We start from the raw sequence: 17205 nt of genomic DNA on the forward strand, positions 1-17205 counted from the left end.
TATATACGTTTCTACTTGTATTTATTTATTTTTATTTATTCATTCATTTATGTATTTATTTATTTTTTCTACCTTTCTTCTTTCTTATTCTCGAACGTCCCATTATACATTTTAAAATAATGAAAGATCACAGTTAGAGTCACGATTTTTTCCCCTCACGAAATTTTATTAAAAAGAAAAAGGAAATCATTATATATACATTTCTACTTGTATTTATTTATTTTTATTTATTCATTTATTTATATATTTATATATTTATTTTTTCTACTTTTCTTCTTTCTTTCCCTTGTTTCTTTTTCTTTTTTTCCCCTCTTCTTCTTTAACGTCCCGTCGAATTATTTTAAAGAAACGATTTCCATGAACTCGACGACAACTCCAACGTCGTATCGAACACTTGACGTTAATTTAATCGACAAAAAAAAAGAAATTAACAAAAAGAAAATTAAGTAAGAATTACGAATTACAAAAAATCACTTGAATGAATCTGTCGTGTCGTAGCTGTAATATTACTACAGGTTTAGGTTCATAATCAAGGCTGGGATATATTTATAATATCGCGATGATTAATTAAGCTTAAACAAGCTTAATAATTTAAGATTAATATGTCATAATGGTTCTGCTGTTATATTATATTATATATCCCTCCTCAACGACACCCGCACCCACTCTCCACCCTCTCCCCCCCAAAGAGAGCTTCTTCTCGATTTCTACTGTTCCAGGAAAAGAGGAGGAAAGGATCATGTTCCAGCAGATGCAGTCGTTGGCCCAGAAGCAGGTCCTTAAACTATTTCTAACCATGCCGGCATAATCATATGCATATATATAAATACGATATATATATACATATATATATATAAATATATATACATATATATTTAAATATATATACATATATATAAATATATATACATATATATAAATATATATACATATATATATAAATATTATATTATATACATATCACTTTTTCACTTGATCGAACGATCGTGTCTCGCTCGTAACGCGTGTCAGAAAACGTACTGTGTATTCGTGTATATGTATAAATGACAGATAGTCATAGAGAGAGAGAGAGAGAGAGAGAGAGAGAGAGAGAGAGAGAGAGAGAGAGAGAGAGAGAGAGAGAGAGAGAGAGAGAGAGAGAGAGAGAGAGAGTGAAAGAGAGACAGAGAGTGAGAGAGAGAGAGAAAGGGAGAAAGAGAGTGAAAGAGAGAGAAAGAGAGAGGGAGAGAAAGAGAGTGAAAGAGAGAGAAAGAGAGATAAACATATACACGTATATAAGTACCTCATTATTAAAATTCATAAAATTATTGAAACACGCGTTTGCGCGATATCACATCTTCGCTATGTTGTAATACGTAGTTGCTTGCACGTAGAAAGTGAGTTCAATTTGCGCTGCCAGTGGCTTCACTTCTCTATCCCGTGTTGTGTATCCACACGCTTTTGAAACTCGTAACAAATTCCCCAAACAACCATCGTAATATACTAATATATATTCGATATATATATATCGCGGGTTCGCGGGAAGAACATGTGAACAGAACAAAAAAAAGAAAAAGATAGAAACGAAAAAATTATGTTTACATATATACATATATATAAAACAAATGAAACGACAAATCGATTGATATATAAAATATATATATGAAAAAAAAATAAAAAAAGAGGAACATGCACAAGACGAATCAGCACGTACATATTATACGGAGACAATATTCGTGTTTTCTTGAGATGATGATTGTTCGAATTCAAGAAAAGGAAAAGGAAGAGAAGAAAAATAGTCAGAAAATAAAGAGAAAAGAAAAAATATGTTAATGATTATAATTAACATAGATTAAATATCCTTTTCGAATCTTTGCTACGGACAACAAAATGCCATCGAGCCACGCGTTTCCCGTTTTCTTTTTTTTTTTTTTTAATGTTTTTTTTGATCCTATTTGTCGTACTTCTTTTTTTCTTCGTACTTCTCGAACGTTAACTCGATACATTCACGGCGTGTACTTGGATTATTTATATTATATAATATACATATATTATGTATTATTTTCTTTCAAGATTCAAAACATATACGTTTTTGAGGCACAGGTCATATATATATGTATATTTATATATGCGCACGTATATGTACACATACTTTGTCACACGATAATTTCACAAAAGCATATATATATATATATTATTATACTCTTATATTCTTTCCACGTGGTCGTATTCTAACGACTGCAACGACACCTCGTTGCTAGATGCGTTCGAGAATTCGCGCCATATTTTTCCGATGTATTTTTATTTATTCACCATTCGTTTACTTCTCGAAGGAATTCTTTTTCCGATAATATCCTTTATGGTTCTAAAAAATATCGTAACATGTTTACCGATCAATCAGATCTCTGAATTTTAACGTAATCGGCAAAGACAATACATAATCATTATATATATAATTAATTATTAATAAAAAATATTTATAAAATTGATACAAAAAATGTCAATGATCATGAAAATGATCCAAGTAATATATTTTTCATTTTATGAAATATTTTTTGATGTTTGTCTTGGAATTACTGAAAAAAAAGAAAAAAAGAAAAAAAAAACGAAGAAAGGGAAAAATATTTTTCTGAAAAAGTATTTGCGTTATATTTATTCACGTGAACTATGAGAGATCGTTTACTTTTCAACTTAAAAAAAAAATTTTGAGTACACCGTATGAGAACAAAAGAAGAGTGGCTAATTTTTTACTTTGCGATTAAACAACTTTTATTATAGCCGACTCGCAGTGACATAAAAGGAAATAATAAAAGTAAAAAAAAGAAAAGAATGTAGTTGGCAAAATTTATCGAAGTTTACTGAAGCGGATTGATCGTTAATTCGTAAAAACATTGAATCAAATTTCGAAAGACATTACGTCATCATTTAGTTTGACATATTTTTTTTTTTAATCGCGTTATTACAAAAAAAAATGATTTTGCGGATTCTCGATTGCATTGCAATGTGCATACATATTGCTTCCTCTCTTTAGAAATTTCCACTGCCGTTGCTCTGCCTATTATTATATCACATATAGCGATAAATGTTTATTGTACGACATATTATATGTATGTACATCCTTATTATATATATATATATATATATATATATATATATATGTATATATATATGTATATACATATATATAGGTATATGTATATATATATTAAACGTCGTCAGTTCATCGTTCAGCATTGTTGAACGAACCTACCACTAATGCCTCTCTCTCTCTCTCTCTCTCTCTCTATATATATATATATATATATATATATATATATATATAGATATATATATATATATATATATATATATATATATAGATATATATCTCTCTATATATAAATATATATATATATATATTTTATATATTTTATATATATAATATTATATATATATTATTTATATATATACATATATATATATGTATATACATATATACATATATGATGGATATATATATATCCATGGATATATCATATATATATATGATATATATATACATATATATATATATATATATATATATATATATATATATATAAATATAGATATGACTCCTTGTAATTCGTGTAATTCGTCTTGTCTTTATAGAAGAGATCATAGCGCTGTGTTCTCCGGCACCATTCACGTCTTCTATAGACTGGCCTCGTTTTACGTTTTCTCTCTAGATAACCCCATTCTTTGTCCCCGCACAGAGATGCGAAGTCGCTCTTTCCCTCGAGTACTCGCAACTAAGAATGCGACTATTTCTGCTCTCTTTTTCTATTTCTTTTTCTTTTTTTTATTTTTTTATTTTTTTTTTTTATTTTTTTTTTTTCTTCTTTTTTCTATCCCATAGATTTATAGAATTAGTGATGAACTTCTAAAAGATGCATGTGTCAATTGATTAGTTTCCAACACATACATTTCCAACCAATTTCGGATAGATAATGTATTGAAATGTTTATTAATTGTTGTTAATTAAAGAAAAAAAAAATAGAGAGAAAAGAAACAAGATTGAAATTTATTTTAGAAATTGGTGGCAATAAATGTGTTGAACGATCATCGATCTATTAGATCAAATGAACGTTCCCATCGTGATTTAGGACATATGTACGTACTTATCTATGTATAATAGCTTGATGAGTGGTTAACATCAGTAGTGCGTTTCGAAATCATTAAGTAGTATCGGCATGTGTCACTAATGTTTTTCTTAGATAAATATTGAAGTAATTATCGTGTATCATATATAGTTAGTGTACTGATTGAAAAAAAAAGGAAAAAGAAGTCTACATCTTGATTCATCCCTTTGCACTGTATCGTTCTGAAAAAAAAGCAGTTACAAAAGAAAATAAAGAAAATGAAAACAAAGATAAAAACAAAGAAACGAGACAAAAGAGACAAATTACAGAACAATTGCGGCGAATGATGATGATGATAATGAGTATTATTATTATTATTACTATTATTATTATTATTATTATTATTATTATTATTATTACTATTATTATTATTATTATTATTATTATTATTATTATTATTATTATTATTATTATTATTGTTATTATTATTATTATTATTATTATTATTACTATTATTATTATTATTATTATTATTATTATTATTATTATTATTATTATTATTATTATTATTATTATTATTATTATTAATAAGCCGAATCATAGAGGGCTTTTAAGGAAAATTCGATGATTGACATCAACGAAGACGGAGCGACGTCGCATCCACCATATTTTATTCGATCCTTTTCGCATACTCTCTATGTGTGTTGCCTATTAGATCCTAGGATTTAGATGTGAGACGCGTCTACGTTGCTTGCGTGACATCTCTACGAACAAACTATAATCAAAGAAATATAAACAACCAATTGATTAATAAAACGCGAAGCTTAAGAACTCGAAGAGAAAATTCTCGGATAATCTTCGAGCATGAGCCTGACAAAATAGCACCGTATTCTTCTTCAACATTACGATTTGTTTATCTACTTATGTTACATACATATGTATATCCTGAGTATTTTTTAACATACGATATTTATTTGATTTTCTTTTACTTTCTTTTTCTTCCTCTCTCTCTCTTTCTCTTTTTTTCTCTCTCTCTTTCTCCCTCTCTTTTTCTCACTATTTTTATCTTTCTCTCTCTTTCTTTCTTTCCACTTTTTATTTTTTTTATTTTTAATATTTTTATCTTATATCCATCTCTTTCTTTGACATTTCTTTTTTGCCTATTCATTTTGTTTATCTTTCGATCTATCTTCAACTTTCTTTTTCTCATTCTTTCTCTCATTCTTTATCTCACCCTCTCTTTCTTTCTTTCTTCCTTTTTTCCTTTACTTTCTTTCTTTTTTTATTTTTTCAATTCTTCTGCACGTACAAACAACGTGATATACGTCTCGACCGGGGTTATACGCTTTCTCTTTCTCGCGTCGCATTTAACGTTCTTCTAAGGTATATATATATATATATATATATATATATATATATATATATATATATATATATATATACCGTGACGAGTGTGTGTGTGTATTTAACGAACGCGGCAATAATTCAAACCATCGATTTCACTTGACTTTTGTACGTTCGATTTTGCACCGAAAAGCACCAGGCCTGTCTTCATATTGTTCACTTTTCATATTGCGCTAAAATCGTAGTAGCACGAGCATTGTGTCACATTATCCAAATCCTTCTTCGATTCTTCTAATTCTATTTCTACTTCTTCTACTTCTACTTCTATTTCTTCTTTTTTTCTTTTCTTTTGTCTTCTTCTAGTTTTTATTTTTCTTTTCTCTTCTTCTTACTTCTTCTTCTTCTTTTCCTTTTTTTTCTTTTTCTTCTTCCATTTTTCCTCTATCGTATCAAACCTATCTAATGATCCATTACAATTTCAAATCCTTTTCAAAATTCTTTTGTAATTGACATACTTCATTCCAACGCAATATTTTTTATTTACCGAAAAAAAAATTTTTTATAGGTGGAAAGTTATCGTTTGATATAAATATCGTAGTTTCCAATTACCATTGCTATCATTTCGAAAAGAAATTATCGTGTTTCTTTTGTTATCATATTAAATCATTTACGATAATAATTTTCGCATTTAACCGATTGAGTCGTTTTCTTTTTCTCTTTTCCTTTTTTTTTTTTGGAAATTCAGAAAGAAGAAATTCCTTAGACGTTCTTTCATCGAAGTTCATTTCGAACAAAATCGCATTCATTATATAGTACGATATGATAATAATTTGAAAGAAAATAATTATAAAATGTCGCGAACATTCTAAAACGAAAAAAAAAACAAAACAAAAACAAAAAGATTGTAATTCTAGAGAAATATCGAAGTATGTCAAAAACAATATCCACTCATTCCACGTACAAAGGCATGTACCAAATTCCTTAAAAGAAGACCAAATATCGATGAGAATCACCAATTGTCTATTTTCCTGCTCCCCTCTGTTCTAATAAGAACCAAAAAAAAAAAATAAATGATGAGTCCAGTGCGCAAAACCCACAGGATTTTTCTCTTTGTCTATCTCTCTTTTTGCATCTTGCGTATGATCAAAATATATATATATACAAAAAAAACGAAAAAAAGAAAAAAGAAAATTGTTAATGAAAAAACAAAAAAAAATTTATGACGGGACGAGACGACGACGAGGACGCGGAAAAAGGGGGGGATTGGACGATTTGTATCGTAGATAAAACCGAAATACGTACGTTTGAACCCAAAAAAACATTAAAATAAAAGAAATTAAAAAAGAATATAAAAAGTATCTATATATATACCATACTATATTATATATATATACATATATAAAGTATTTCTCATATATGATAAAGGCAGAGTTGATTAAGAACAAAAACATATGCGCTGTGATTGGAATGCGTGGAATGAGCTGCTTTGGATGTGTAGGTGGTAAAAAGACGTTAGCAATCCTCACAGGGGAATATCTCGCCCGCATCCGCCCCTTCGTCACTTACCCTGTTAAACAATTACTACTACTACTACTACTATTACTATTACTATTACTATTACTATTACTATTACTATTACTACTACTACTACTCCTACTACTACTACTATTACTAATACTACTACTACTACTACAGTAACTACCATCACCATCACCACTACCACCACGACCACAATCACAACTATCACCATCACTCATCATCACCAGTATAACCATCAACATCGACACAACATCGATTGCCATCGCCATCGTCATTTTCGTTTATATTCCTTCAGGGAAAAAAAAATATATATGGGAGAGAAAAAAGAATAGAGAGGAACCCCACGAACGACTACGATTAATTACGATTTTAACAGGTACATTGAAAGACATGTTAAATTTTTTTCTTTGTTTTTTTTTTGTTTTTCTTTTTCCTTTGTCACCCCCTTGCACAAGAAAAAAAACAAGGGAAATAAAAAGAATTACAATTCGACGCAACGCGCGCGAGTACGGTGATGTTTTTTCTGTTGGGTAAACGAGGAAATAAAAAAAGAATTTATTTTCGGGCTTAGAAAAGAGAGCCATCGCTTTTTCTCTTTCTTTTTTCTTTTTTTTTCTTCTTTACAAAAGTGACAAGTTTTCTCCTCCCCCTTCATTCGCTTTAAATCGATTTGAGATGCAAATTTCGTTTGGCTAAATTGCGATCTTTTTTTTCTATTTGTTTTTCTTTTTTACATCTATATGTACCTACATATATATTTTTTTTTCTTCTTTTCTTCGGTCCTTTTTTTACACTTAACAAAATCATTGTCACCACGAAATTATTTAGAAAGACAAATAAAAACGTAGAGAAGTAAATTAATATCATAAATTACATTACGATCGCATATCCCGTTTTAGTAGAACAAGACGTGTATACTTAAGCTTTGAAAAGATATCTATATAAAGGGGTGTACAAACCTGTCCAAGTGATCCTACCTTTTGGAAAGCCACGGTATGTATATCATGTTATCGCGGAAACTCGAGCCAAAGGTCACGCGATAATAATGACATTGATATTCGTCTAATTTAAACGTCGACAATTCGAACGACCTTACCTTAATTATGTTAGCACAGCCGTTAATTATTATTTTTCCGATCATTTCTAAAATTACTAGACTCTTCAATTATGTCATATTATTCGTGTAATATTTGTCAAATTAAAAAATAAAAAAAGAAAAAAAAGGAAAAAAGAAAAAGAAATATGGAAAATAGAAACGTGAAATCTCCTTTAAATTTAAGAACAAAAATCACGTCACTCATTCGCGATATTTTTGGCTCAGCAAAGAAAAAAATGAATAACTAAGAGAAAAATCTTTGCGATATGTCCCTCTTTGACGATAATTCACATAGTGTGTGTGTATATATATATATGTGTGTAACATATATATATATATATGTTACACACAGTATATATATATATATTAATACATGTTCATAAATTTTAAAATCAACATCGTATACGAATCCATATAACAAAAATGTTTTCAGTCTCTATTTCTTTATTTGCCTATCTCACGTATACATATATAAATACATGTATATACATACATATGTATATACATATACATATACGTGTATATATATGCATATATATAATATATATATATACACTACATATATATATGTATGTATATATATACACTACATATATATATATATATACATATACTACATATATATATGTATGTATATATATACATTACATATATATATATATATATATATATATATATATATATATATATATATATTACATATGCACTAGCTTGAACATTTTTCTCTTAATCATTTAATTTCTCCACTATGTAATTCACTGAATGTAACATATCCAATTATTGTATACTCTCTCTTCTCGTTCTTGTACGCCTCAGACACGTTCTTGCCAATCACGACTTACCACTATCATCGCCGATCGTCGTTATCGATGCGCGAGCAACGGGACGGTCCGAAAGTCGTCAAGTCGCGTCAAGGCGAGCCGATTCCAGGCCCAAGGGAGGACTTTGCGACTGTTTGGCACCGACCTGATGCGTCATGCGATTATACGACGTCGTTCTCCTCGCGTAATCTACTGTCTTATCCTCTACCATTAAACTTACACACTCGCCATAGCATTTTTATTATCAATCATAGTCGCCCGTGCTCGTACGATGCGTACGGTCCTATAGTATTATAATCTTTTTCTTGTTACTTTTTATTATTTATTATTATTATTATTATTATTTATTATACATTAGGAAAATTCGATACCATAATACTCGATGTTTTGTTTGTTTTTAGAAATTTTTTCTTTTTTTTTTCTTTTACGATTAAAATCTGATCTTATTTTTCATTCACGTTAATCCTCTATACGCAAGAATTTTTGTGTGCGTCTATTAATATAATTATGTAAAGTAAAAAGTAATAATCGTATTATCTCGTTAAATAAATATCGTTTTTACATAACGTATATTCACGTACTCGAAATATACGATAAGATTAATATACTTACATTGGCTTTTGTGTTATAATTAATCTTTATCGTGGCATAATTTTTTCTTTTCCTTTTTTTATGTTTATTACAAAAAACTGATATAATATGAGAAAGATCAGCATCTGATTATAGAAAATATAAATTGGTCTAACAAGTCACAGCAAATATATTATAAAAAATATATACACATACATGGCTCGACTTGTCTGATCTTTTTTTAATCTAATATTTTTTTCTGTCTGAATCTAATTTTTTTAACATTTAATAATAAATTATGCAACATAAAAATTGGAGTAAAATTTGTAACAATGATTATATCACATAATCGTAATATAATAAATAGACATAACTTATATTTTCTTTTTTAAATATTAATATTTGAGATACGAACTGACAGAACTAAAAACACTGATATAGATAGTTCTTTTAAATAAAACAAACGTAATACGATTTTAAAAAGTACAGATAAAAATCTGAGGATGTAACTTCAAAGAGGATTACGTGAAGATTTATAGAGGGTTAATCGTTGTAATATCGCCTAATAACTAAGGAATAGAAAATTTATTTAATATATTTTGATCAAATTGAAAGATTTTTTGATGATCAAATAAAATCAAATCAAATCAGTAATATTATGTCGTTTTCGTCTTGCGAGCACTTGTAACGACATTCTCAGCTCAGCACACGCAAACAACTCAAGCAGATGCGTATTCCCGACTTATTTTGATATTCATAATAATCGTTCAATACCGATCTAAATCTAAATTTGATCCGGTCAAATAAATCAATTTATTTTAATCAATGTAAAAAAACAAAGAAATGAGATATCAATTCTCCGGATTAACGTTTATTGGTCTAACGTCTCGCGAATGCGTATCTCTTTAAACACTTAACATTCAGTCGACGAAATATCTTGTCCATGTGAAGTGAGAGCGTTTCGAGGAGTAACACACGACGATAATAATTTATTGTTGTTGTTATTATGAATTATACATTATATATAATATATATGAGGAACATGGGTAAAATCGGAATATGTGAAAAGGAAAAGAAAAAAGAAAAAAATTGGGAGAAGAAAAAAAAATAAATAAAAGAATCGACATAAAAAATGAAAAAAATAACTGTGCTTAACATTATGCGTAATTAATGACAGTGAACAAATGATTAGGATAAAAATTGTTTTTGTTAGATGACGAAAACTTGGTTGGTTGTTAGGGTTCGAGTGGGGGGAGGTGTTCGAGATGTACGGGGAAAATAAAAAATGGAATGGTATATATAAATATATCTACGTTTTAGTAGTTAATGGAAGAAAAATTAAAACGATTTCATCGAAACGCTGCGCGCAGTTATATGGACAATGATGTCGGCCGTACGTCGCGGTGGGCGAAAGAACTGCGACGGCGCCCGGCGTCCGGAAGAGGATCCGCGTTACAATAAATAAAATCGTCAGCCAGCATAGAAAGAAAGAAATAAAAAGAGAGAGAGAGAGAGAGAGGGAGAGAGGCAGAAAGAGAGAGAGAGAGGAAAAGTGGATAAAAAATATATATATACATAACTTTCAAAGAAATATTAATGAAGGCCGATACGCGATCTATTATTGAAAAAAAAAGAAAAGAAAAGAAAAAGATCTAAAGTATTTATCTCGCCATACAAATCAATCTACACTTTTCAAGGAACGAAACTTAAGAATAGAAGAAAGAGAAAGAGAGAGAGAGAGAGAGAGAGAGAGAGAGAGAGAGAGAGAGAGAGAGAAAGAAACAAACAGAAAAAATAAGAGAGGAAAGACAAAATGAGAACATTGTAGAAAAGAGAGAGAAAGAAATAGAGAGAGAGAGAGTAAAAAAGAAAAGAAAATGGAGAAAAAATACCTATAAATACCTAAAATAGTAAAGAGTAATATTAAACGAAAATTGGAAAATGAAGGATTATTGGAAGCTCGGCGAAACGTCGCTTTTCTTTCGTCAACCGGGACGCCATACCGGTGCAACGTTCGCTTCCTCGAGGCTGTCCGAATAATATTAATCGAAAATGTCCAAGTGGGAAAAAAAACTTAGTAATTGATGATTAGAGATGATCAGGCCAATAAATAGAACGGATATAGAAGAGAACAGGAGAGACGAAGGGACAATCGGACAGCCTCGTGTCCTTAGCGGAGGAGCACCCAGCGAACGCGATCAACGAAATTATCATCTCATCTAAATATATATATGTGTGTATATATATATATATATATATAATATATTATAATATAATATATAACTACATACATCGGAACAAATATAAAAAAAAATCGGAATCCGACAATTACAACAACAAAAACCGCACAAAACAGACAAATACAACAAAAGTAAAAAAAGTACAAAAATTAATATAAAAAAAAAAAGTAAAAAGTTACGAGTTAGACTAAAAAAATAAAAAAATAAATAAATAAAAGAGCGCCGGCCCTGTGGCCGTGCAAAGAGGAGTTGCAAATAGAAAGTAAAAAAAAAATTAAAAATTAAAAAAAATTCTAAAAAAAAAAATAAAATAAAGTAAAATAAAAGCGTGGCTCGGTTAGGTCGACGAAGAGTGTAATCGTGCCCCTTTTGTTTCATTGCCTCTGTTATAAAGGAGCTAAAAGAGACGAACGAGACGCTGAAGAGCCTACAGACGAGGTTGGAGCTGGCGTACGCATCGACAGCGTCGTCCGGTGCACCGGTCGCCGGTGGAGGAGCACTCGGAGGGCTAGGTAGCGTATCGTGCGGGGGTACGGGAATCAGCGGTACCGTCCTAGGAGGTAGCGTGGCGGTTCCAGGCGGCGTGCCCGGTAGCACCACCCTGACGGCCATCATGGAGACGAAAGATGCCCGGATACAAACGTTGGAGAAGGAGGTAGCACTATTGGAAACGGAGTTACAGCGTATCAAGGAGTGCGGTGGTAGATTGAGGGAGCAGTTGTTGAAAGCCACCGCCGTGCCAAGCGGCGGTGACATGCAACAGCTTCAACAACAATTTCAGCAACAACAGCAACAACAACAACAGCAAATACAGCAGCAACAACAGCAACAACAACAACAACAACAATTAGGTTTATCGAATGTCACAAGTGGTGTTACGGGTATCGAGCAACAAGCTCAACAGGGATTGGTGACGGCCTTGGGTGGTCCACAACAGTCCGGCACGTTGGCCCTGGCCAGGGGACCGTCCGTGATGACCTCCCTGGTACCGTACGGTCACTCGTCGTCCACGGCACTAACCACTCCGTTGCTTGCCGGTTCGACAGGTGGAACCTTGAGCGGGAGCAGCGGGGTCGGCATCCTTGGCGGCGGTTCCTCGTGCCTGGCCGGCATCTCGTCGGGCACCACCACTGGCGTGGTCAATCCCTATACCGATCGTTACTCCGATCATCACCTTCATCCCCATCAGCTTCACCATCATCAGCATCACCATCATCATCATCTCCATCAGCAGCAGCAACAGCAACAACAACAGCAGCAGCAACATCAACAGCATCTATTGCAGCAGCACCAGCAACATCAGATCCAGCAGCACTTAAGGCAAATAGAGCCAGCGGCCGCAGGAGCCTTGGCGCTCCATGCCCACACCTTCAACAAACACGACCTGAACTTCAAACGGCAAGTAAGTTTCTTCATCAACAACGTGCGCATCGAAAAGAACGACGCCGTCTAGGGAGGTGGGAGGTGCCGCGCGGAATTTGGACGACACCTTTGATAACCTTTGAACCCTGGCTACCACACGTTGGCTAACACCGTTTCTTCGTTTTCTTCGACGTCCGCTGAGTTCTCTCTCGCGCGCTTCCGCTCGCTCCCCCCGAAACCCCCTCTTCTCTTCGGCTTTTCGAATCTCTACGGAGGAGCATGATGATGATGATGATGATGATGATGATGATGATGATGATGATGATGACGACTGAGTAGCATCTGGAGCATGATCTAACACTTAAGTTTTAGAAATTATATCGATGACACACACATCGTGCCTGCTCCTCTCTCGTTTCATCGGATTCAAGATATACAAAGGGACGGAGAGAAATTGGAAAACAAAAAGAAAGAAATAGAAAGAGAAAGAAAAAGAGAGAGAGAGAGAGAGAAAGAAAGAAAGAGAGAGAAGGAGAATGAAATACTAACTACTCCCCTTAACGACGAATGCCTGGAAAATAATCGGAAATAATCAATCAAGCCTATCCGATGATATTCCTTCTATATATCTCATATAAAATATGTACAATAAAAAATGAAAGAAAAGAGAGGGGATGGAAACTGAAGGAAGAGAAAAAAAGAAAGAGAAAGAGAGAGAGAGCATCGCCGAGAAGCTGCGTGACGTCGTCGTTGTCGTCGTCGTCGTCGTCGCTTTCACAGATATCGAAGCATCTCGTGGGTCTTCGCCATATATGTCCTATTCCTCCCGATCTTTTCTTCCAATCCAACCGTTATCACTAAACAGTCTTGCCCTCCCCCAAGAACCTGTACCCCCTCAAACTTCCCCAAAGAATAAATTGCCTATATCGCTACGAATTGACGAGAACAAAGGCCGATTCTTTGACGAGAGAGTAGATATTATCTATAATGCATATACATATATATACAAATATATACATATATATAAGTATATATATATATATATATTATATATTTACGAATTACACACACGCAATATGGAATTGATAAATCCTTTATCTTCTTTTTAACGAAAAGAACATGCTCCTCGAAAGAGTACAAAGTATATATATATATATATATATATATATATATATATATATATATATATATACATGTATATATATATATATATGTATATATATGTATGTATATGTATATATATGTATATATATATATATATATATATATATATATATATATATAACGAACGTATATCGAAATAAAGAGTAAAATAAAGGGAGAGGGAGAGAGAGAGAGATAGATAGAGAGAAAGACATATTTATTGACTCTTGAATAGATAAAAAAGAAAATGAAGGTTTATTTTTGCGACGAACCTTGAACTTTTAACTAGGACATATTTAGAATTGTCTCTCGTCAAGATAAGCTAAAAAAATATTGTACATATGTATATATGTACATGCATAATACTTTGAAATCTCGTCGATTCGTATCGATTAACGCACGATATCTATACATACGTGCGTTTTTATTGTACAATAATGAGAGGATCTATGTTTATCGTACCTGGTTTGATGTTTTTAATTTTGAAAAGTCGAAAGAATTTTCAATTAGCCGACCCAACCTCGCTCCACCCTAGTCCACCCCATTCCCTCTTCTTTTGAAAAATCTCTAATCGACGATGTTAAGGCGGAAAAGCAGAATAATTATATTTTTTGAGATGATTCTTTTTTAGATATTAGTAGATTTTATGGAACGAGTATAACGGGAACCCCGATACCCTTTCCCTTCTAATATGTATACATATATATATACGTAGTTATTATATATACACACATATATATATACATATATATATATATATATATATATATATATATATGTATATATATGTACGTTATAAAGATAAACGCGCTACCGATCGAGGATTTCTTGTATTTAACGTTTCGAATATGTGTTCGCGATCATCGATCGGTAATTTTCGTCAGTTTGTCCTTCGGGTTTCAAATGATGCGACTCTACTATCATCCATACATTTTGAAGGAGACAAGGTATATATATATATATATATATATATATATATATATATATATATATATATATACATATGTTGAAGATGCGGGGAGCAATATAAGAAAGATTCAGAAATGTCGGCGAGAGAATATACAGAGGGAGGAGAATTTAATAAAAGGGATTAGAAAAGGTCACACTTTGAGAGAAAGTCAATCAGAAAGTCATATTCGGTAGCTTCTACGTGTAGTCTGTAGAGCCCGAGAATAACTATGCGTACCTTATCACTAGGCCTTAGAGAACGAACAGAAGAGAGAAAAAATAATAATAATAATAATAAAAAAACAGAAAATAATAATAATAATAATAAAAAACAGAAAATAATAATAATAATAATAATAATAATAATAAAGAAGAAAACAAAATAAATGAAGATATATAAAGGTGACATCGAGAAGTTTGAAAAAAAAAGCACACAAAAAAAGCAAAAAATATTACGAAAAACAAAAAAATTAAGATAAAAAAGAAGAACAAAAAAGAAAGGAAAAAAACGAAATAAAAAATAGCAAAAAAATGCACTGTTGAATATTCTAAGATGTCTATAAATGTTGATACGTTGCGGAAACGCAATCGATGAAAGAATTCTATGAAACGAGTACGTTCATTCAATTATAAACACATACATACACATATACACATAAATTCATTCATACATATTTACATACATAGTATACATAACATATATATAAATATACATGCATATAAAGGCATATATATATACAGTAGGAAGAAGTTTACGTGTGACGTTACGTGAACGCATTTGACGCATACATATATAAATACATTACATACATATATATATATACATACATATATGCATATACATACACATAAACATACATACTTACATAAGTAAGGAAAATTAAAATTATAAAGCTTCCAGCTGTATATTTTCGTAGCTCAAAGCAATTTAATCGATCTTCCCCCTGTTAACATTATTTCCCTTGGCTGAGTTAAAAGAGACACCGAAATGAAAAATTACGGTTTCCCAATATTGTCTATTCTTGTTCACACTTAAAGAAAGAAAGAAAGAAAAAAACAAGAAAAACAAAAAAAAATAAGAAAACCCACGGGCTGTACCTAGATCATAATACACATATACTATCAAACGTTTTCGATTGGTTAATTATAATCCGATTAGATGTTGCCGTTCGTAGGAAACATTATCGCGAAGTATTTTAATCCATCCCCAATCCCCTTCAACCCACATTTTACCAAAAAATTCGGAATTCGCGCACATTATATATTATACATTATATACATATGTACATATCTATACATATATGCATATATACATACATATATATATCGTCGTTTCTAACTTTTCTTCTAAAGTGATATAAAAAAAAGTAAGAGAAAAGAAAATCACCGCCGCGATTGTAATATAATAACGAGTCAACAAGATACGATAATGGGTGGAGGATTTAAAGTTCAAAGAGAAATTGAGAGAGAGAGAGAGAGAGAGAGAGAGAGAGAGAGAGAGAGAAAGAAAAAAAGAGAAAAGAAAAAAGTCAATGTATCTCGTATCTCTCGACTCCTACGTTTTATATAATAGATGCATAGAGAACAGATAGATAAGTAGATAGATAAATATACATACATACGTTCATATATGCATACTTTAAATACACACATATATTGTGATTCATGAATTCGTAGAAAAAAATATTGTGTGGTGATCCAGCTGGATATATATATATATATATATATATATATATGGATATAAATTTATAGGACATAATATATGTATATGTTATATCCTAAAAATTTACACCCTTATAAACACATATTGATCCACGTAGGAAAAAATTCTTCCAAAATCGATTTCTCTCAACAGTGGCAACATGTTGTATGACATAAGAAAAATGAAGCACGAGAAACATTCATATAGAAATTGTTCCCCGATCTCCCCGGGCATCTCTTATCACGAGATATACGACGATCTCGCGCGTGATTAATTTTTGTGAAAAAAAGGAAAAAGAAAAAAAAATAAAAGAAAGAAAGATACAAGAATGACGCAGAAAACAAAACAAGACACAAAAAAA

The 17205-nt window shown here is 31.4% G+C and overlaps 2 protein-coding genes across 8 annotated transcripts in view; both read left to right on the forward strand.

The window, feature by feature from the left end:
• LOC124425635 (trichohyalin) overlaps positions 1-17205 on the forward strand; it is an 85783-nt gene that overhangs the window by 40434 nt on the left and 28144 nt on the right. For 3 of the 7 annotated variants that reach the window (XM_046966203.1, XM_046966205.1, XM_046966209.1), the window contains one exon: positions 720-775. The exons of 1 other annotated variant lie outside the window; for it this stretch is intronic. In XM_046966203.1, the coding sequence (XP_046822159.1) occupies positions 720-775 (56 nt within the window). The remainder of the gene's footprint in view (positions 1-719; positions 776-17205) is intronic. 3 more of the 7 variants (XM_046966204.1, XM_046966206.1, XM_046966210.1) reach the window with 1 other exon arrangement.
• LOC124425637 (probable serine/threonine-protein kinase drkD) lies at positions 9821-13765 on the forward strand. The gene is made up of 2 exons (XM_046966213.1): positions 9821-11682; positions 12084-13765. The coding sequence occupies exon 2, from the start codon at positions 12303-12305 to the stop codon at positions 13140-13142; it is 840 nt and encodes a 279-aa protein (XP_046822169.1). The 5' UTR covers positions 9821-11682; positions 12084-12302; the 3' UTR covers positions 13143-13765.

The sequence above is a fragment of the Vespa crabro genome, chromosome 7, assembly GCF_910589235.1.
Source record: "Vespa crabro chromosome 7, iyVesCrab1.2, whole genome shotgun sequence".
In the NCBI taxonomy this organism is placed as follows: domain Eukaryota; kingdom Metazoa; phylum Arthropoda; class Insecta; order Hymenoptera; family Vespidae; genus Vespa; species Vespa crabro.

What these genes read in the sequence shown, in the direction of transcription:
- LOC124425637 (XM_046966213.1), top strand. Translation starts at nt 12,303, where the DNA reads ATGGAGACGAAAGATGCCCGGATACAAACGTTGGAGAAGGAGGTAGCA.